Raw genomic sequence first — 22,788 nt, forward strand, 5'->3', positions numbered from 1 at the left:
GTGTCACTTCTTGAGCTCTCCTGGGAGGAGATTAGTCTAAAACAACAAAGTAGCCAGATGTCTGGTTCTGAGTGAGTCCCAGAGGCCAGGCTACTGTAGGCAACTGAAAGATCAAAGATACCTGAGAATGACTTATGGGCAGATAGTGTGTGTCATTCCCATTATTAACAGTCTGAGAAAATTTGTTTCTCTAATTAACCCTTTTGTTGGAGTAACCTTAAATTTTAGTGAGTCTGTTTCTCTTTTGGATAGGTTTTCTTTTGTGTAGTTTTGGGAAGCATGCATACCAAAAAAGAGAGACCAAAAGGACCTCCTGTGTTGAATGGAAATCTCTGAGTTGTTCTTCTTATCCAGAAGAGATATGCTCTCCGGTGTGTGATCATTTGGGGAGAAATAAGTGGGTGTTATGGTTCTAAGTTAAAATGACAAATGAATAGTTAGGAACTACATATTTTATATGTGGGGAAAAAAAAAAAAACTTTTTAAAACTCCCACCATTACTTTTCGGGTACTGGGACTTCAACTTCTAACTGTTGTAGAGATTTTTTTGGACCAGAGCTTCCTGGTCGTAAAATGGATTCAGAATAAATCCCCAGTAGTGGGAAAGCTGAACCTTATTAATTGTTGACCTCTGTCTTTTCACATCGGTCTTATGAAATGCTAATTAAAAATTCTTGTTGTCCTTTACCTGTTTGTGGTATAGGTAGTTTTACATAGTTTAGATATATAACTTGGGAAATAGGAATACATTTGCTATTTTAGGTTTGTCTTAATCCTAAAGCCTCTAAAAGCTTTTAGCTGAATTTATTCGAGGCGATATGTGAAAATCTAATCATAACTTTTGATGACTTAGCCTCTAGATGAGAGTATCAAAACGACCAAAGATTTTGGCTGGCCTTGCCCCTGGGTTTCGGTTCTTTTCAATATCATTATGGAACAACAAAATCAAGTAATAGCCTTATTCTTGCCTTCTTTGGCATATAATCCTAAACCGATGTTATCAAGAGGATCATTAGGCAGCGTTAGCACTTCTAAGTGCTAATAGCGCATTGTTTAACATCTAATAATATAAACTTGGCATGAAAACTGTAAAAATGGCTTTAACTCTAATTGAAGATAGACGTGTAGCAAAGTACAGTGCAGAGATTTCATGCTCTCCATGTGGTGGCTAAGGCTGCTTTTCAACTCCTAGAGGAAAATGTAGCTCCTGGGAGCAGTTTGTAAGGATTAATTGATTTATTTCTTTGTTTCTAGACTTATGTATTGAAGCCAGGATAAAATTGGCTTCTTGCACAACAAACTAGGGAAGCAGTTGTATTCTTTTTTCAGGCGGGCAGAGTTTATTGTTACTTTAGTGACAAAGGGCGAGCTGTGATTTCGCCTTTCTACCTGTTGCTGTTGCTGGCCACTCTGTGTGAACGATACCATTTACCATCACGGAGCAGTTTCTCGATCTGTTTTCTTCTTTTGTAGTGCCAGTTGAGTCAGTTATGACCACTGTACCAAAAATATTTCTAAGCTCAGTTAATGGCTTACTTTAAGCAAGAGTAACACTACTTTCCAATACGGCAGCATTATTGCCGATTCCTTGGAGTTGGTTATATGGCAAAATGTGAGAGTCATGTTTCCAAGACCAAGGTCCGGCGGGAGAAGCAGCGTTCCACTCTACTGTGGTCCCGGGGTCTGTTCTTGTTCCCTTTTCCGAGGAGCTACTTGTGTCTCCCTTCTCTTCTCCATGACACAAATGCTTGGGCACACACATATAAACACACACATATTTAAAATACGTATATGTGAAGCAGAAGCCCCTAAAGGACTTCTGTTTTCACAAAGTCACAATGTTACTGGCGAATGACCTGTTAATATATTCATTTTGAGTTGCATTGTGTATTGGCTCCCCCCTCCGCTTCTGCTACCTTCCATTTACTGTGTGGGCCATTACTGTAGGTGTCACCTCTTGGTGGAATGGTTCTCCCTCCACACTGTGTGTTGAGAGTGTTTAATTATGCTTTGAAAACATATTATTGGGCCTCCCTGGTGGTGCAGGGCTTAAAGACAGTGCTATCAAGCTATCACCAGCCACTGCAGCTGACCAACATGGCGCAGCAGACCTCTCCTGGCTCACCCGCTGCTCCCCTCAGCAGTGTATTTCAGTAGATCTGCCTGTTCTGCTTCCCACTCTGTCTCACCCCCTGCACCTCTGGCTTACATCCCAGTTCTTATGTGCATGAATAAATAAATCCTTTTTTAAAAAAAACAAAAACAAAAAACACATATTATCAAAGAGTGTTAGCTGTTTACTTCCCACTCTTTATTTACTCTCCCTTCCTTACTCACAGGCTTCTGTTCCCATTGCTTCCTCTAGCCTGTTGTAAGGGTCAGGAATGGACCACAGTGCAGGTTTTCTAATCCAGCAGACCGGGTAAAAGAGGAGTCAGAGTCCTGGTTTTTTTTGCAGGTCTTTTATTGGAGTTACCAGGTACACGGCAGGCAGGCGTGCTGGGGGGCGGGGAGGCTGGCAGGCCTCTCGGCTTCTGCTACTTCTTTCTCGGCTTCTTGGCTTCTGCTGGCGTCCCTGTGACACCGACCTTAAAAGCCCAGTCTTAGCCCAGGTGAATCCCATCTACCTATGCCCACACCCTACTCCAGGTGCCCGCCATCAGGCATGCATTCAGGACCGCAAGGATCCATCATCTATCCTGATGGCGGGAGGGCAGAAAAGCCTGACATTTTTCCTTTCCCTACACCTGTCATGTGTTGTTCTTTTTTTCTTTATCTTTTAGTTCTTATTTCTGTCCCAGCATCTGTTGTAAGCTAAGTTGTAAGAACAGGCAAGTAAGCTTGCTTTTTAAAATTATTTGAATAACTTAATGCATGATGCTTTAATATTTGAGTGGGTATTGAGGTAGTAAATGTCTGTAACTTTTTGTGATAGAATTATGTGCTAAAGAATAATGCTTGGGCCTCCCCGGTGGCGCAGCGGTTGAGCGCTGGGTTGCGAAGCTGCCCTCAGCCTTTGCAGCGCCGGTTCGATCCCTGGTCACCGGGTGAGGATCCCACATGGCGCGCAGACCTCTCCTGCCGCCCGCTGCTCCCCTCAGCAGTGTACTTCGGTCCTTCTGCCTGCTCTGCTCCCCGCTCTGGCTCTGGTGAATTCTCTCACCCTCCTGCGCTTCTGACTGTACCCAGTGCTTGTATAATTAATTAATTAATTAAAAGAAAAAAGAAAAAAGAAAGAAAGACATGGTTAACTGCTGGGTTAAAAAAAAAAGAATACTGCTTACAAGATAAATCACGTTGGCTTTGTTAGAAGGCGGTATTCAACATGCATTTTAATTTCTCTTGATTTCAAAAACTTTGAGATTAAATGTAAATCTTAAATTTTTCGTTTTTTTAATCTAGGATGGCTTGAAAGATCTTAACAACAGTTAATTTAATTAACTTTTAATTTGTTAGTTAAATTTACTGAGTTTTGATTTGTTAAATTTACTTAGTTTTAATTTCAGGTAATGTTTTTCCTTACCTGAGGTTGGAGTGATAGCCTTGAAGCACCTGTTACTGTTTAAAATGATTGTAAAATTGCCTGAGAGTGTGAGGTTGCAAAGTGGTAAGATTAGATCCCAGGGGGATGGGAGGGCTCTTCCCGCACGGCAAGGGTGGGATAACGTGCACTAGAGGGGCGATCATGGAAGGTAAGTTATTTTGGGGTACAAAAATAACCAGTTCTTAACCTCTGTGACTTCTAACTCTGCTAAAACAAATAACAGCTTAATAAAAAGCAATTGAAAATTAAATATTGCCATAGGTTTATCCAATATGAACAGTTGGTAGAAAAGAACTGTTTTGGGGGAGGAGTTTTTTTCTTTTTCAAGTAAGATTTACATGATTAATAGGAAATGAAACTGTAGCTGATAGATAATCAGGTACCTGAGAATAATGTTTGGGAAGCTGTGTTTCCTGAAGATATGAGGCTCAGTTATTTTAGCCTGGGGATTTTGCCTGGGGAAAAACGTATGTGCCTCAACAGCTGAAGGGCTATTCAGAAAGAAACAAAGTAAAATGGCATCTATTTTAACGTGTAATTTTGATATTTCATACTTAATCTTATCTGTGGCAGAAATGTCAAAATATTCCAGCTGCAAACCACCTCTGAAGCCATATCTACACTACCAAATTGAACTGGGTAGATAAAGTCCTTAGAATCAAACAGTTTTCCTTGGGGAGAAGAGGGTCCTCTCGAGGTAATTCTCTGGAGGGAAGGGAATGCTCCGGTAGAATCAAAATGAAGATGTGATGTATTTCAATTTATAAGAATGTACAGCCTAAAGAAAACAGCTATGGGGAGGGGAAGGGCAGATTTAAAAACTGGCACTTTATGCTTCCCCTGAAATCTGATTTCTTTCACAGCCTTTTCCATTCTGTTTGTTCCCATTGAAAGTTTGAAATAACACTTCCTTCATTCATGTTGAGTTTTGTTTTTTAAATTTTAACCTCATCCAGAATGGAATTACTTGTGCTAGAAATGGTTCTAAAATGCTGTCCCTTATTCCCTCCTCTACCATCCTTCAGAGATCAAATTATTCTAGCTGTGTAAGTCGCTGTTGAAGTTAAAATCGAGTTTTACTAATGGATAGCTAGGTTTCTGCTTGCCATCACTGCTTTTCTTTGTTTGCTCCAGAGTGGACGCCTCCTGCCCCCACCCTAGAAGGAAGAAAAGTGGTAAAATCTGGGCTACCAGTTAACCTGTCAGCACGTGGCTGTTGTTTATTGTTTTTTAATAAAAAATCAAGTTTCTGTATTTAATGACTAGGAAGATGCATTACATTTTGTTAAAAGTAAGAAATTATGAAGAATAAAGGAAGTTAGGAATGCCCAAAAAATCAAAAAGGGGATATGTGTAATTTCGCTATTTAACACATATATGAGCATTAATTTTTATTATTGAGTTTAGTATTTTGTATTTATACTTCCATCAGCATATACTGTATCATGATGTGGTGTTGAAAGGCCATTAAATAACTCAGGCTTACTCACAGAAGAACGAAAAAAAAAAATTAGTCTTCTTTTTCTCTTTTATTTGTATTTTCCCCAGGTCGTTTAGTCAAGAGCAAACAAGTTTGCTCATAAAGAGGGCATTTACCTTCTTTAAAAAACCCCTCTCTGATATGGAGGGAGGTAATCCCAAGGCTGACATGCTGGGGGAGGGTCGCCCTCATCTGTGAATGTGCTGTACAGACTCTCAGTGCTACGGTGACAGGGTGACCCCGGCCGTGTAGACATGGCCCTTGATACTGAACTTTTACTTAATTATTAGGATGTATATTAAAATATCAGATGGTTTGGCTTAACAATCTGATTTGTTCCCTATCATTTAAAATTCATAGAAATGTTAGATAAATGCACTTTGGCTTGATTGAAGGATTCTTTTTTTTTAATTAAAATGGCTGTTAAAAAACCCAAAATGTAACATTATAGAAACTCACTTATTAAAAAGAAATCCTTGACTCACATTTAAAAATTAAAAAAAAAAAATTAAAAAATAGAAGAAATACCTGATCAATGGAAAATGTTTCCGTGGCCAAATTGGCGGTGTCATGCTCTTTTAAATAATGCTATTTGTAATACTCCTACAGTATTTTTTCCCATATGAAATTAAATGTCAAAGTATGCACCTTCTTTGCAACCTTTGTAAGGGGCAATTTCATTAAGAAATGAGATAACTATGTTTAATATACAGAAATGAATTCTAATTTCAAGTATGCTCATGGTGTTTTAAGGATGATCTGGTGTAACATATAAATAACATCTTTTTAGTGGAATATACCCCCTGGCTATTTCTTATTTAATGGTTATTGTGACTAGGAAGGAAAACCCCACATAGACTAAATTGAAGACTCCAGAAACTGCGGTGTTAAAATAAAACATGTATTTCATACATGCATACAGTAAAGAAGCATAAACGTGACACCAGCTTCTTTTAAAAATGTCTTCAGTAATAATTTAGGGTTTAAAACAATACTTTTGTCCTGTCTTTTGTGATTTTCTTCTCCTTCAGTCAATCATAGTGATCCATACAGTTCCCATATGAGGTGATCAGCGAGTACAAAGGCCTGGGCTTTGTGGGAACTTTAGAACATGCTTGGATAAGAATTTTACAGACTATACTTCAAGAAGACATTGGTATAGGATTTCCCACCAGAGGAAATGATGGTGATGGCCACCATTTTGGGTCTTCCCCATCCCTCCCAACCACGATCTCCTTAAAAGACTCTCTACAGCATCGGTGACCCAGGCTTTTGTACTTGAAATCTGGTGTTGAGTCTCATTTCTGCCTACTGTGCTATTGCCTTTAGACGACCAGAATTTCAAAAGTTAAAAGGGAGTAAGTCAATCTCCTGGAAACGATGCAGAAAGGTATATTCAAATCGTAAATAAGGAATTGCATTGAGTACATTAAGCAGACAGAGAAAAATGCATTTCTGTCTTTTGTAGGAAGGTAATTGGGCACCACTACTTGGCAGGAGCTGGTGCTATTGAGCCGGCTCTGGCTGCCACAGGTTGACAGGCAGGTGATCAGGCAGCTTCCGCCAGGGTCTGCACAGGAGGCCTACCTAATATGCTGTCTGCCCTGAGGGCCTATGGGAACACAGTTGGATTATTATGTTAATGCATGAGCCTGCTGCCCTCTTCCTATCCCAGCTGGGTTCCCTGTTGTTAGGAACTGCTTCGCACTGACAGTGGAGTAATATGCTTCATGATTGAAAGGGCAAAGGGGCTTGGAAGGAAAAAAAAAAAAAGAATAGGGCCAGCACAGATATGTAAATGAGGGGAGGAAGTCTGTAGGAAGATTGCACTGCAAGGAGAGAGAGAAAGTTTATTAGCTGAAGTTCTTTTTCTTGTAGCACTCTGAAAAGCCATTCATTTCTTAATTAATTGCTGGGCTTGTTTCCCTGCCTCGGTGGGCCTGCAGTACATGGAAGCGTTTTCCAGAAACAGGCACTTGGGTTGATTTGTGTTCAGTGGAGATGTACAGCATCCGCCCAGGTGGAGGGCGACAGCAGTGCATTTTCCCACCACCCCTATTTTTAAAAAATAGGGGAAACTTAGTTTTCTAAGGTGCTGAAGGATTTTATATTTCACGTTAGCATCACTTTGCTTTCTCTTTGCTTTTGAGGTAGCTTTAGAAAGCTGCGTGACGCTGCATTTGGGAAAGGGAGGTGAGGAGATGCTTGGCTAGGATAGAGGGATCTTTTCTTGGGTTTAGGAGTTTGGTAAGAGGAGGTGGCTTCAACTGCACCATAAGTTGTTTTCGGATGAGGTTTTAAATGTTGTTGCCATAAGCTAGTGAGGAGAAAGCGTGTGGGCTTCTGTGTCTACAGACGTTGCCAAATTCTGCCTCTCTTAACTGCAGCTATCCAGATTTAGAGAAATTCCTTTCCCTGGCCCCTGTCGCAGCTGTAAAATGGGTGTAAAAGGAATTTTAAATGAGAGGATAAAGAACGGAAATCCTTTAGTCTGACTCAGAAGTATTTGCCGTAATGATCCTTAACTGCCATTATGAGTTATCATTTTCAGTTACTAGACCATTATTTTAAGATGTATGGCTTTGTACTACAGTGGATTTCAGGAGATTATGTATTCCCTGAGATTATCTACCTTTTGTTTTTCACCAAAGGGGAGTGACTTCAGTTTCAACCACAATTTGAGACTGAAAAATACTTAAATACACATTACTTAAAGAGAGAAAGACTCCTCAAGCAAAATCCTAGCATATGTTCTTAAGCAATTAGTTTTATAGCAAGCCATACTTGAAATGCTAAAAGAAAATTGAGTGGAAAAGAAAATCTGGTTGAGTCAGTTTCTAGAGATATTGTTTAGTGTATGCCAACATTTAGGAAAGTTTCTAGATATTGCTATATGTGTAACTGTTTCTGATACATTTGTTCACTTAAAACTAACTTAAAATGGCAATATGTGGTGGAGAACAGTTTTAAATATATCACCTGTGATTTGTGCTTTCCTAGCACTGATCACTGATCTATTGCATGGAGTGATATCCATAATGGGCACTTTGAATACCTTTGAGGGATTGGGACCAGGTGGTCTTTGAGATGAAGCCAAAGCATGTCTCATACCAACAGACCCTCCAGCATTCCTAAGGCTGTGCAGATTTACCAGGAGGAACTTGAGAAAAATATCTATAGACCAGCAGATGCAGAAAATCAGTTAGACACCATAGACTAATAGGACGGTTACCATTTATCTCATGAGAAAGAATTCACCTGATTCTTTCTGATCATTCTAAACCTCCAGTGAAAACTTTGTCAAACTTTGAGGCCGATAACTGGTGTTAAAAAGAGACTCCTTCCTGAAAAGGCAGTTGACTCTACATCTTTGGGGTCAGGGGAAGAGTCAGTTATGTCTAAGTAACACTTCTTTATGTTATAGAGGAGTTCTTTTATAGCGTTACAAAATCCACTTAGTTGGTTACATACATGGTGTAGTGTGTGTGGTGCATGTGTCCGAGTGTGTATATATATATGCCTGAATATACATGTGCATCCAGGAATATACCTATGCATACACAGCTCTATAGAACATGTCTATCTGTATCTCAGAATCAGCCATATAACAAGACGTGTTCCAGGAGGAGGCCTAGTCAAGCACATTCCTGAAAAATAACTTTTTCTTCCCTATAATTTCATTTTATCTAGCTTTTGTTTTTTTTTTTGTAATATTTCTGTTTTTATTTTTTTGTTGAGGCAGCATTGGTTGACAAGACTCTATATGGTCTAGAGGCATAGAATCAGACTCTCCCCGTGTGTGTACCACAGCACCCCACCACTTGGGTACTCGAAGTCCTCCACGATAGCCCCCAAAATGTTAAGTTTGAACAAGAGTTGATGATAAGACATAGAAGAGGGAGGGCCTTTCTGGTGGTGCAGGGGGTTAAAGACAGCGCTATCAAGCTATTGCCAGTCACTGCAGCACAAGTTCGATTCCCTGGCGTGCCAGGGAGCAACCCACACGGTGCAACAGACCTCTTCTGTCTTGTGCGCTACTCCCCTCAGCAGTGTATTTCAGTTGATCTGCCTGTTCTGTTCCCCACTCTGTCTCTGGTGGATCCTCTCCCCCCACCCCCACCTCTGGCCTACACCCCAGCTCTTGTATGTATAAATAAATAAATCTTTAAAAAAAATTAAAGACATTGAAGAAAAGATATCAGAGGCAGCCATAGGACCATGAGATAGGTAGAAAAGTCAAATTCCTACACCGCTTTATACCCGGTTGTTCTCCCACCACTAGTGCGGGCTGCATCCTCTCCTGTGGGCAGAACATGCGTGCTGTTTTTAAATAAATATGAGGAAAATCTGTGTTTAAATAAGCATTTGTCCAATGCCTGTTTTCTTTAAAGTAGATTTGGCTTTGACACATTCAATTCTACCTTGTAGGCTGAAATGTTCTCGAGGACAGGAATTACATATTTTTTAAAAAAAATCCCAGTTCCTTATCTACAGTAGGAATTCATCAAATGCTGCTGAATGAAGACTTGCGTTGATTTTGATGGTAATATCCAGATGTCTGTCTGTGGGTCCCAGTGTTCGAATCTCCTTTACTCTTAACCAAGGAAGCATTATCCCACGTGCCCGTGGGCAGCTTTGTGAAGTTGCTGAGTTAAATGGCCAACCTCACACCAATAGTAACTTCTGACTGTGCCGACCACCTGCCTACCTCCACCGACCATTTATACCACTTCTACCCTCTCCACATTGTTATTTTACGAGAGGCACAAAAAAGTCCAGAAATGGAATACCACTCAACTGTTAAAAAAAAAAAAAAACAAAAAGAAAGAATGCCTTTCAGAACCAAGTGGATGGATCTTGAGGGGTTATGTTATGTGAAATAAGCCAGAAACGGAAAAACAGTTACTGGATGGTTTATTTCACTCATGGAATATAAAAAATAAACTATATTTTTAAAAAGACTTGCCTCACACCCCCTGTCCATCTTCTTTTTTCTTCCCACCTAAATATATTTGTCTCTATCTTTTACAAATTTACCAAAAATGTTATCTCAGTTTCTGGATTCCTAATTTATCATTGATTAATGGTTCTTACCACTTTGTATTGTGATATTACTGATGATGATATAGTTAATAATATTTATTAAGCATTTACTATACTAATGCGTAATCATTGAATTTTCACAAAATACTAATGAGTAGAGACTAACATTACACCCATTTTTGAGATGAGGGAACATATTTGAAATGATTAAATGTGTTTGAAGTCCTCTAGCTGGATTCAGACCTACATAAGCCAAATCTAGCACTCCCTAGTGCCTGCATATCAGGGTTGTTCTAGGGGGTAATCTACATACAGAAACACAGCCCTTTGGTCCCAGTCACTGAATTGTGTCCCTATCTGTGTGCAGCTAGTTTGGCACATTAAGCATAGTCATGTCACATAGATCTAAGACAATGGATCATGGATAAATGAGAGAAAACCCAGGTTAAGGAGTTTTTCAACCTTGCTTCTCAGGGTTGACTGGGTAAACAGCTTAGTGACTTGATATTATCGATAATGACTACCTCAAAGGGAAAAATAAGAATTAGTCTAACTAGTCTCCTTTTTTGTTCATAAAGCTTGTTCATAAAGCTTTTTTTTAATTTTTAAATTTTTAAATTTTTTATTTTTTTTAAGATCTATTTATTTACACAAGCACCGCGGTACAGGCCAGAGGCTCTGGAGGGTGAGAGAATTCACCAGAGACAGTGCAGGGTGCAGAACAGGCAGAAGGACCAAAGTACACTGCTGAGGGGAGCAAGGGGGGGACAGGAGAGGTCTGCCGCACCATGTGGGTATCTCCCCAGCTGGCCGGGATCGAACCAGCTCTGCAGTGGCTGCGGATAGCTTCACAGCTCTGTGCTCAATCCACTGCGCCACCAGGGAGGCCCTGCATTAGTTCTTTAAAGAGAAACTGGACCCTGGAGCTCACCCATAAGTGTACAGACAGCACCTGGGAGGAAAGTTACCTAAAGGATACTTGGCGTTGAGGAATAAACCAGTTCTCTGCCTATGAGAAAGCTGCTCTGAGTGCTATACACTGATTGGGAGACTGTGGAATAAACACGGTGTCAGCAAGCCCTAGCATTTTGCAGAAAGAACCCTGAGGTGCCCAAGAATGGGACTTCTTGGGGTATTTTCTCAAGTCATCACTAGAGTAGACGGTGTCTGCTGAGGCACTGAAATCCCAGTGGCCTATCTGAGAGGATTGTAGCTGTGTTGAAATTTGAAGGCAGGTGCTGTGTCCTGGACGTTCTTCCTAAGGTGTCACATTTATGACACTGCCCTTGTGCAAGATCCTGGGTAAGAGTCCAACCTTCATCACAGATTCATTTGGCTTAGTTCTGTCAACCACTTAACATCGCTCGGACTTATATTTCTCCTCTATAAAATGGAATAATACCTCAGCAGGTCATTTGGAGGGTTAAATGAAATAATGCTGTTTGGCACATAGAAGCTGCTTAGTAAATGTCAGCTTTTTTTTTCCTTCTGTTTTTGAAGTGCTATTTTGAAGGAAAAGCAATAGAAGTTGGGTCATTTCATCATAAATTCCTGGATCAGAAAAACAGCTTTTGTCTTCTACTCTTAAAGATTTTGATGTATCATCTCATTTAAAACCCTGTGAACTAATGATCTGGGGGTTGGATGGGGGTGTGAGGAATTCAGTTTGGTTAATGAAAGCTCTTGGAACTGTATTGAAGCTAGGTTAAGTGGGAACCAAATGGGGCCATTGCCAGTAATTTTGGAGGTAAATTTTGTTTTCATTCTTGTTTCAGTGCTTTTACTCTTTGATCTCATTTTTATTCCCTTAGGTTCCATAATAAAGTCTTCAGCACTATACATTTTTATTACACATCTTTTTTGGACTCCAATTTACATTTCAGATAATATAACAAAATGTATGTGTTTCAAATATTCACTGCATAATTGTGATTAGAACATGTAATCCCTCAAAAGATGTTAATTGCAATTTAAATTCACGCTGAATTTAATTAAGTGAGTTGGGGATTAGAAAGTAGATGTAAGGAGTAGTTAAGGGAATACATTTTTTAAAAGCATCCATTTTTTTTTTTCTAGAAATGTAAACCTCTTTCAACTTTAAGATGAGAAAATGAAGAAAATATAGAAGAGAATAGGAGGAAACAGGTTAAAGGACATACAAGAAAAATCTTAAAACTATTTTCATGATTTGCATCTTGAATTTAAGCTAATTGTGGTCAAGGAGGGAGGGCTAGTTTGAATAACCTCATTTATATTCTGAAAGGGTCTTTCTGTACTTGTTAACTCTCTTGCTGTCTGATGAAATCTTCAGTTAAACTGAGATCTTTAAGAACTGCAGAGAAAGATTGGAAAGAAATGGCAACAGAGGTCTTTCAATTCAACTGTTATCTAGTGCTTCCATCCTCCTTACTCTGTCCTGGCCAACGGGGTGTTTTATGAATGATTAGATGCAATAGGCACTTTGTTACAGAGACCATTCATATTTAAACAGTGCTTTCCTATGATCACGTCACTGTTGTAAAGGAAATACAGAAGAGAGTTGGCAGAAAAACAAGTGCCTTATATGTTCTAATTTCTAATGAATACTAAAACTTAAAAAAAGTGCTAAGCAGTGATATCAGTGATTGGAGAATGAAGTTATTATTAAATTCATTAGTTGGTGTTGAATCTGAAAATGGCATTTCGACAGGCTGCTGAAATAATCTGCCTGTAAACCTCATTTTATCCTTAAATTTTTCTAGGAACACATTTGAAATCAAGAGTCTATGTTAAGATGACCTAACCACAGTTTTAAAGGCAAAGATTTTCCTATCTCTTAGTCATTCTTTATTTTCATTTGTCGAGAGAGGGAGATTTTTTTTTCCTCATGTTTTGAATAACTCACTCCATGAGGGGAGGTACAAACCTCATCTAGACAGTGAGCATGGCTACCTTATATTTTATAGGAGCCTGTGAACTGGCAATTTATTTTTTTAAATTTTTAAAGATTTATTTATGCATATAAGAGCTGGGGTACAGGCCAGAGATGCGGGGAGGGGTGGGGTGGTGAGATGATTCACCAGAGACAAAGTGGGGAACAGAACAGGCAGACTGACTGAAATACATTGCTGAGGGGAGCAGCGGGCGAGACAGGAGAGGTCTGCTTTGCCAGGTGGGTTTCTTTCTGGCCGGCCGGGGATCGAACTCATGCTGCAGAGGCTGCGGATTGCTTCATAGTGCTGTGCTTAATCCCTTGCGCCAGAAGGGAGGCCCTGAACTGGCAATTTAAAAACAAATTTCAAATGTTTAAAAATGTTCTCTTAGTGGAAATATTTCATGTGAAAAATCAGGTTTGGGAAGCTCTGTTTTTGTTACATGAGAAATTGAGCAACCTCTAAAATGGTTCATGAATCGGAACTAGACTTTACCTGTGCCATTTTAAGAGTAGTTAAAGAAATACATTTTTTAATGAATTAATAATAAGCTCTGTTTTAAAGGAAATTAAAAAGTCTATTTTACCTAAGATTCTATCTGTGGCTTTAAGTATTTAAACCCTCATCCATCTTGCTTTCAAACCAAAGTCATTTCAGATAATTGTCTTCATTTATTTCTCTTTATTTATTATTTGAATATCTTCTTTTATTTTCAATTTAATTTCCCCCAAATAACTATTTGGATCATGGCTATCAAGGTGTCTTCTTTTAATAACATAAACTTGCCATTATTCTGAAAAAATGACTTTTTTCTTTGGGGTCAGGTTCACATTCTCACATAAACATTATATTTTTTAAAAGATTTATTTATTTATTTATACAAGCACTGGGTACAGTCAGAAGCGCAGGAGGGTGAGAGAATTCACCAGAGCCAGAGCGGGGAACAGAACAGGCAGACAGACGAAATACACTGCTGAGGGGAGCAGCGGAAGCGGCAGGAGAGGTCTGTGCGCCATGCGGGACCCTCCTCCAGTGGCCGGGGAGCAGCCGGGGATTGAACCAGTGTTGCAGAGGCTGCGGGCAGCTTCGCAGCCCAGCGCTCAACTGCTGCGCCACCAGGGGAGGCCCATAAACATTATTTTTGACCAATGTCTTTTTCAAGAAAGGTGTCACACTCAGTCATGTCTTAACACATGCTGTATGATAGCATCTCCTAGTCACGTGCAATATTCCAGAAGGACAGTCGAAAATTTTATCTTTTGTACTGGTTGAAACTTTTTCATCACTTATTTTTTCTTATTACATAAGCAGTATGTATTCCTAGTGGGAAATCTAGAAAATAAGGTAAACAAAACAAAAAAATCATAATCCCACTTGTCAGATCACCACATTGATATATTTATGTGATTCTTCCCGACCTTTATATCTGTGCACGTGTATAATAAGAGGAGATCACATAATACATACTTTTTGTAATCCTATTTATCCATGAACAATATATTGTGAATATGTCTCCAAGATCTTCTATCACATTCTTTTTAACGACTGCTGTTCTCATGTGTGACTATGCAGTGATTTATTTCATCCTGGAGAATTTCTGCTATTAAAAAAATAATATTCTGATAAAGATGCTTTCAGCTCTATCTTTTCTTGGATCTGTGTTATTTTCTAGATAAGCTTTTAAAAATGTGTAGGGGTATTTCTGGGCATTTGAAGATTTTACTCTTGACTGCAATGCTTGAGTAAGGTTAAGAAGGACATGAAGACATCTTTTCTCCTGAACTCTCATCAATGAAATGCATGATATTTAAAAAAAAAAAATCATTACCCATTTGGATATTTTTCTCTCCATGCTGCTTTTGTCTCCTCTTCTCAATGCAGGTTGATCCATGTTGTAAAGATAAGGAGTTCTTGTCATATTTTCTGCTGTGTCAGGGGAAGATATATTTAATAAATATTTTAATTTCACACCCCTTCCCAAACGCTATACGCTATTGTTCACATTTCAGAGTAAAACCTAGAAGGCAACATGTAAAAAGTTGCTTTATTTCTTTTCGCTTCAGTCCAAAGAAACACAATGTGTATTTGCTGAATGTGCTGTTTAACTAGCTCTCTAACCATGTTATAAATGGTGCCTGCAGAAGGGTCTGGGGACAAGACCTTAAAGCTTTTTTTCCTTTTTTTAATCACACCTTAGGATCTTGGAGAATCTGAACTTATATAAGACTGTTTGGGCTCCTGTTATTACAGTGAAACCTTCTGAGAGTATCTTCTCAGGTAATTTTTTTTTTTAGAGAAAGTCACTTACAGATATAAAACGTTTGACCAGGAGAAAGCCTCAGGTTGTCAGAGTTACTTACACACCGTTGTTCAGCTGGGCCTCTTTATTAAATCATCTCTTGGCAGTCCATTAGTTGTGGCGCTACAGCTATTGCATGGCCCACTAAGCTAATATACGGTCAATCACTAACAGAAGGATAACCTTAATAAAAATTTGAAGTCGATTTAGTGCTCCACTGCTTGCTGACTAGTGTTTTACGTTTTAGTGTGTCTATACAATTTCCATTCTGTGTATTTTTGAAATTCACATATATCTTACCTACATAGAAGAGTAGAGCCAAATAAAGATTAATGGCCTAGAGAAAGAAGAATGCTCGGGACCTCTTTCTAGGGATCCCGACTCAGCCGCTGACCAGACCGTGTGACCTTGAGCAAGTCACTTCCCGCCCTGTCTGATCCTTATATGTCAAATTAGGAAATTGGGAAGGTGTTCTCTAATATTTCTTCCTGTGTTACTCTGTTATTTGTGTTATTTAAACTTTAAATTCTGCTGAATGTAATGCCTTGAAGGTTTATTTTTTAAATCTCACTTTGCATTTATAGGGAATAAAAAGAATTACTCTGTTCTGCCCCCCTGTAAAAATTTGAGAAGCTACATTGAAAAAAAAGGACCACATTATTCATTAGTAAATGATATAGGAGAAGCTCACTGAAAGTCAATTAACTTTAAAAAAAGAAAACATTTAGTAGTAATTACAGAAAACTATGCTTAATTAGTTTGTATTTTGAAAAAAATAAAATTAAATTATGAAAACAAGCTTATTTTATAATTCACTTAAAAATTCAGCTTATATTACATTAGTGATTATATATTCACGAATTCTTGGCATTAATGAAGAGAGAATCAAATGCTGTGTTGAAAGGTGGGAGAATTAGTGTAATTGTCCCAAGGTGATTGTATCAGGACATGATGTTACATCTCTCTGTCCTGTTTATTTTTGCAACTGCAATCATAAAGATATAAATGGAAATCCCAGACCTTTGGGTGTACCCTTATAAGAAAACTGTAATCCTGAGTAAATGTAGCACTTTCAGTGAGATCAGTAAATTGTTCTGTTGACTGATTGAATCATAGGAGGTCATGGGACCCTTCCTTACCCCAAATTTGTAGCCACTAGGTTGGAAATACTGGTGCCTGGGATTCTGAAAGTGTGACTCCCATCTGAAGTGAGGGTAGCCTTGTGTAGGACTGAGATTTCAAACTGTGTGTCTGAGCTAATGCCAGGTTAGGACCAGAACTGTGTAGCGTACGCTTAGTTGGTGTTAGATCAGTGGCATGAAAGTGGCACTGACCCTATGCAGTAAAAAGCTTGCCATCTTTGCTCTAAAGATGTATCAGTATTAACATGGTTTCCCCCCCAACCCAAGAATCATTTTTTAATTTCATTGACCACCATTGGTATTGTTCTGGTTTTTATTTCTTAATTTCTTTTTTGTGCTCATTTTGTGTCTTTCTCTACTTTTAGAATTGTGCCATCTCTTGCCATCAGGTGTTAGGGACGTCTTGCTGGTCATGTTCACAGCTTGAAATTGGCCATGGTGAGAATATTTAAAGGCTAGAAATTAGAGATATTACAAACTTGTTTCATATTTGGTGGTGTCTTACAGCTCATTTTTCAATGTGGGGAGGGAGATTATGGGTAGGCCTCCTCCCACCTATAAGCAGTTCTTACGCACCAGCAGGGTGTCTGAGAATTGAATTCAATTCTGAGTTGTCTACCTGGAGAAGGTATCAGACTGCACCACCCCCCACATTATTAGCTGGGCTTCTAACCATCCAGCTACAGATCAGAGATTCCCATCAATCCTTCCTCAGACCTTGGATGCCCTTTACAAGCCCAGATTATTATCTGTGCTTTTGACCAATTGGCTGTAAACCAGAAGTTTATACCTCACCTCAAGTTTGATTGCTGTGCTAAAGTGACACACAGATCTCAGGGAAACCATTCACTATCTAGATCACTGACTTATTACAAAGGCTATGAATCAGCAGCCAGACAGAAGAGAAGCATTGGGAAGAGAAGCCTATGGAGAAAAGGCACGGACAGAACTTCCATGCCCTCTGCAAGTTGCCATTCTCCCCCAACTCTTCATGAGCCCTGTGACTATGAACTGGCATTCCTCCGCTCATTCTGAGAGCCAGTTGTGCAGACATGTAACAACATAGTCCTTGCAATAGCAATAGTACAACTCATGTGTGATCTTCCCAGGGGTCCTATCTTAAAAGGATGATCTCAGGGCCTCCCCAGTGGCGCAGCGGTTGAGTGCTGGGTTGCGAAGCTGCCCGTAGCCTCTGCAGCATCGAGCAGTTCGATCCCGGCTGCTCCCCGGCCACCGGAGGAGGGTCCTGCATGGCGCACAGACCTTTCCTGCCGCCCGCTGCTCCCCTCAGTAGTGTACTTCGGTCCTTCTGCCTGCTCTGCTCCCCGCTCTGGCTCTGGTGAATTCTCTCACCCTCCTGCACTTCTGACTGTACCCAGTGCTTGTATAAATAAATAAATAAATAAATAAATAAATAAATAAATAAATAAATAAATTTTTAAGAAAGGATGATCTCAAATGAAAAATTACTTCAGAAAAAGAAGGGACTTGCTAGTGAAAAATGTGATATAAAATACAGATTTTTAAATGTAGAATTTTAAAGGAGATTTTACATCTCTGATCTTAAAGACACGAGGATTAATAAAGGTAGGTTCCATTTGTACGTGATTTCAGCATAGTCCTTTTGGAAGAAAAGTGCCTTGATTAGATGATCTGCCGAAGTCCACTGCAGTTCTGTGAATGTATGGTAAGTTATTTCCCAGAAGATGGTAGCAAAGCTATTTTATTGCTAATGAAAAGCTGATGAGAGAGTTATTGCAGAGGGATTGATCCATTGCCCTCTTAAGAAGCTCTGAGATTCCCAGACCTAAGGGATGGAAGAGTGCAGAAATAACAGAGCTGGGTAGCTAGAGTCTAAAATTTGTAAGAAACATTAGATGCTTTGACATAGGTTGTCACTTACATTTTGTGGATGCCCTTCTAAACTAAGTGTTAGGGGAATTGTGTTGGGGTGCTGAGAGCTTACTGCTTGTGTTGGCATTAAATAGAGCTTCCATTAATTGATCAGAGAAATGCTTGCTGTCTATCAGTGGGAGGTATCACAAAAGCCCACTTGAAAGGACACTTTAGTTGCTCATTTCTGTGCTGCCGTTGCTCTTTGATCTCGTTGATCTTGGATTACACTGGTTAGGATGTCCATCTTCTAGGCTCATCCTAGGCGCCTAAGATATTTCTTTGTGTATTCTCGGTGCTCAGCTTAGTAAATCACTTAATAAATTTTGTGTTGAATGAGTGACTAACTACAGGGACATTATTTTACTCCTTTTAGGCAGGACATAGGAAGCACAAAAGATGAAGGACAATTAAACTTGAGGAACAGTGAGAAATTGGCATTTTAAAAATGTGTAATGTGAAGCAGGTGTCATGTTTTAAGTTCCCTTCCACTTCGTATTAGGTATTTACAAGTGCTTAACAAGTTATTCATGGATAAATATGTATTGTCACGTTAATAGTTGAGACTCTGAGTTACATCCACCGTTTGTTCCTCTGAAGTGATCAGTGTTAATATAACACATGATTTATTAGTAGGTGTTTTTTCTTGGTATTTTCCTCAATTTCATCTGATTTTTAGCAGACACTGAGCACTGTAATATGTAATACAGCATTGTTCAAAGTTTGCCTAAAGATGAAAGAGAGAATTTCTAAAATGTTACTTAACAGGTAGCACTGTGTACTTTTTTCCATAATCAATACTAAGTCAGTACAGAAATCTTGAAAATCAAGGAAAAGCACAAAATTTAAAAAAAGATTCATAATCCTATTACTCCAGTGTAACTACTACTCATATTTTAGTGTAGGCCTTTTTTTCCCCTATAGCTACAAATATCTGTGAAAAATAATATGCAAAATAGATGGCAAGTGTACAGGGCACATCTAGAAGATGAGCTCTATTATGGCTTTGTCACCAACAATCTGGAAGAAAGGGCCTTTATGTCTCTGAAGTTCTATTTCTTCATTTGTAAGGGGATTGTCATAGCATCTAAGAGCCCTTCCCCTTGACAACTCTGATGTCATTGAAATCGAACACTTCCAAAGGCTGAGATTTCAGGATGCAATTGAAAAGTGTTGATTAAGTTTATGTTCATCCCAATTATGAGGCACATTTGAAATCTTGAACTTGTGTAAATATTTGCTGCTGATATCACTAGGTTTTGTTCTTATGTGCCAGTTATGCTTGCAGTGAGAAATTTCTCCTGTAACAAGAACCACACAGTGAATTGATGAAGTTACTTGAGCTAATAAATGTTTTGAAGGACATGCAAAAATAATTCTTGCAAACCTTTAAGCATCCTACCAGAAGTAAGAAATATAGGCTCACCGCTATTTTAAGTACATCATATTTTATCAGCATCCCAAGGAGAAAATCAGAGCAGCTATGTTACTTAATTCTTTTTGCACCTCAAGAATATTGATTTTGTCTTCCCTCCCTTACTGCATGCATATTGTGAAAATGCAGATTGGTATGCAAGAACTATTGCATATTATGCACCAAAGCTTTGAAAGTGTTAAAAGCTGTCTGGATTGTCTTGGAAGGGTGAGTTTGCACCTTAAACAATTTTTGTTGAGCAGTTAAGATGTCCTTTTACTCCTGCCTTTTTGTAGTAGGGTTTTTTTTTTCTTTTCCTTCTCTGTATGCATTTTAACGGTTATTTAAGAGTCCCTGTGTGCTTAGAAAGGAATCTGAATATATGTGCCTTTTAAAAAAAAAACCTCAGCACAATGTCGGTTATTCCATCAATACCATCCAATGACTGGGAGCTGTAGTTGGAACAATATGTAAAAATACAGCTTGTGAAAGATTTCCTTTATTAACTGTCATCATCCGCAGAATATATGTTCAAATAAACGTTGTGTAATAACTAAATTTGAGATTAATAGGCCCCTTAAGAAACAGCGAAGTCATTCAGAATAGTCAGTGAAAAATAGGCTGCAAGACTGTAACATGCACATATCGTCCTGCTTACATGCTCTCTCTGGTGTCATTCCCATTTATCACTGTCGGCGGACTCTGTTCTCATTAAAACACTCTTGCACAAAAGCAACTTAATTTTCTTAAGAGGAGAGGACACCTGATTCAATTTAGCACACAGAAACAGTAACTTGAATATATTTTTTCCTGGCCTGAATTGAGATGAATAGTTACAAACAAGAATAGCTACTCCTTCCCTCTCTCCCGCCCCCTTCATTTCAAGATAAAGGATATTAAATAGTTTTTCCACTGCTATCAAGATATGGACCTGTAGAAATTGGCAAGAAATGGAGCTTACATGCAGGAAAACAGCTGGATATCATTTACTTTTAACTTGCATATATACGAACTTCTGCTCATTTCTGCAATAGTTCTCAAGTCAAGAATTAAAGTGGTCGTTAATTTGAATGGTACATGTTCTAAAATCAATCTTTCCTTCAATTGGTATATGCCTGTAGCAGTATTCTAGTCTCCATTTAGATTTATTTGTGGAGGGAAAATATTTAGCGATGATTTTGAAGTAAAATTACACTTTTCAGCCATTGCTGCTTAAAAAGCACAGCACCACAAATGTTGGAATGAAGTGAGGAGTGTTTCTTTAATGTTGAGTGTGGGGTATCAGCTCCCATTATAACTGCTGTTCTGTCCTTACTTTTCTGCGGTGTGGGCCAATGTACTAAAATATAAGATGGCGTGCGTAACTCAAATTTCACTCACGGTAAGATTTACTCAGTGAAAATAGTGCAGTAAGCAATATTAAAATGTCCTAGCCATTAGGGTGCTTCTCAGAAAGCCAGTTGTAATTGGCTTTTAAAACAGACAGCATAAACTTTTCTTAATTTTTCGTTTGTTTGCATTTCCATAGCACTTTACAAAATGGCTTTCAAGTAAAAAGAAGATATTTTGCATTTCCATATTTAATGAAGACCCAGCATTGGAACTCATTCTTGTAGCTCTGTGTTTTTTGTTATCTGAATGGATACTTAGAAAGGAGATAAATATTAAGTTCAGTCCTTTGTGTGAACTGGAGGCTGAATGATATAAATTTACACAGTCAAGGCACTTTTCCACGGAAAGACAATGGACTTTGGTTGCCCACGGTCAACACCGCTGGTCCATTTTCTTTTCCTTATTTTCCAGTTTTGTGCCAGGCCATGTGCAGCGGGAGCCAGAGGTTATGCTAACTAAAAAACAGGCCACCTCACATTTAGATCCGAGAGGAAGCACTTTTGATTCTACAACCTGCTTAATTGTTCTTTATTATTTCCTCTCTTGTTCAGCAACGTGATCATATCAGTTCGACTCCAAGTAATAGAAAGCCAGACTAAAAGTGGCTTCAACAAGAAGGAACTTACTTTACTCATCTCGCAACTTGCCTGGAGGGAGGGGTTGCTGGTGTTTGTTCTCTGACTCAGTGACATTAGAGTGTGCCCTCTGCATTGCTGTTGGCCTTTCTCTCCTGGAACAAGAGAGCTTTCTTTGCTCTAGGCAGGAGGAAGGCAGGCCTAGAAACTAACCCCCAACCCCCATCTAGAAGCTTCTAGCAATTTCTCTCTCACTGCCCAGCAGCTTGGTTGCATGGTAAACTCACTCACTCTTCCCTTTTTCTTCTATTCTTCTTCAGTCTTCTTTTAAAACTCCTTTCTTTCACTGAAGGTGTACAGATTGTCTCCTGTTTTCTTCTACTGGTTTTACAGTTTTGCCTTCCAATTCTAGGTCTTTCACTTACCTAGTGTTTTCTTTTCTAGTGTATTGTAAACAGACCCGTTTCTTCTCCTTTCCTAACTGCACTGGTCTTATCCAGCTTTCTCACACTGTAATTTGTTACTGTAAACTCCTGTGTAATGGGAATTGTCTTCTGTGGGAATCCACTTTATTCTGGGTTAATGAAATGACCCCAAAGAGAAGTTGCATTCACTTCTTTCCACTGGTTTTTGATCAGTTTTGCCTTTTCATTTCTTTGAATCTAACATTAGTTTGGGATTCTAGAATCCCTTGCCAATGTAAGGTCAGGTCTGTGTGCGCTCTTGATAGAGGCCTGTGGTTACTTTCTTGACTTTGCAAGTAGAGTTTTCTAGTTGGTGGGCAGCCTGTGCAGTGGCAGTGGCCAGTCCTTCCAATGTTCTACTCTGCCTGCTGCAGGTTCTCAGTGCCAGGTCTCACCCACCACTGGCCAAAGCCTGTCATTCTCAATTCCTGGGCACAAGTTCTCATTTACTGGTTCATCAACTCCTGCTTGGCTGCTCTGGCTTGGACAGCTTCTACATGTCTAGCCACCTGGCTGTGTGTCTAGCACCTGGCTGTGTGTCTGGTTCCTGGGTTTTTTGATTTTGTTTTAGTTTAGCTGTGCACTTAAAGTTTTGCGTTATTAGGGGTACTGTTTGGATTTATACTCTGT

At 39.1% G+C, this 22,788-nt stretch overlaps 1 protein-coding gene across 5 annotated transcripts in view; it reads left to right on the forward strand.

Moving 5' to 3' along the window:
• SLC10A7 (solute carrier family 10 member 7) overlaps positions 1-22,788 on the forward strand; it is a 182,336-nt gene that overhangs the window by 26,195 nt on the left and 133,353 nt on the right. Inside the window, exon 5 of one of the 5 annotated variants that reach the window (XM_054690640.1) lies at positions 15,177-15,235. The exons of 3 other annotated variants lie outside the window; for them this stretch is intronic. In XM_054690640.1, coding sequence (XP_054546615.1) covers positions 15,177-15,203 — 27 coding nt within the window. In that variant the 3' untranslated portion in view covers positions 15,204-15,235. Of the gene's footprint in view, positions 1-9,452; positions 9,530-15,176; positions 15,236-22,788 lie in introns of those variants that run through there. One more of the 5 variants, XM_054690639.1, reaches the window with a different exon arrangement.

Source organism: Talpa occidentalis, unplaced genomic scaffold, assembly GCF_014898055.3.
Source record: "Talpa occidentalis isolate TD23 unplaced genomic scaffold, MPIMG_talOcc4v2.1 talOcc4.8, whole genome shotgun sequence".
Lineage (NCBI taxonomy): Eukaryota > Metazoa > Chordata > Mammalia > Eulipotyphla > Talpidae > Talpa > Talpa occidentalis.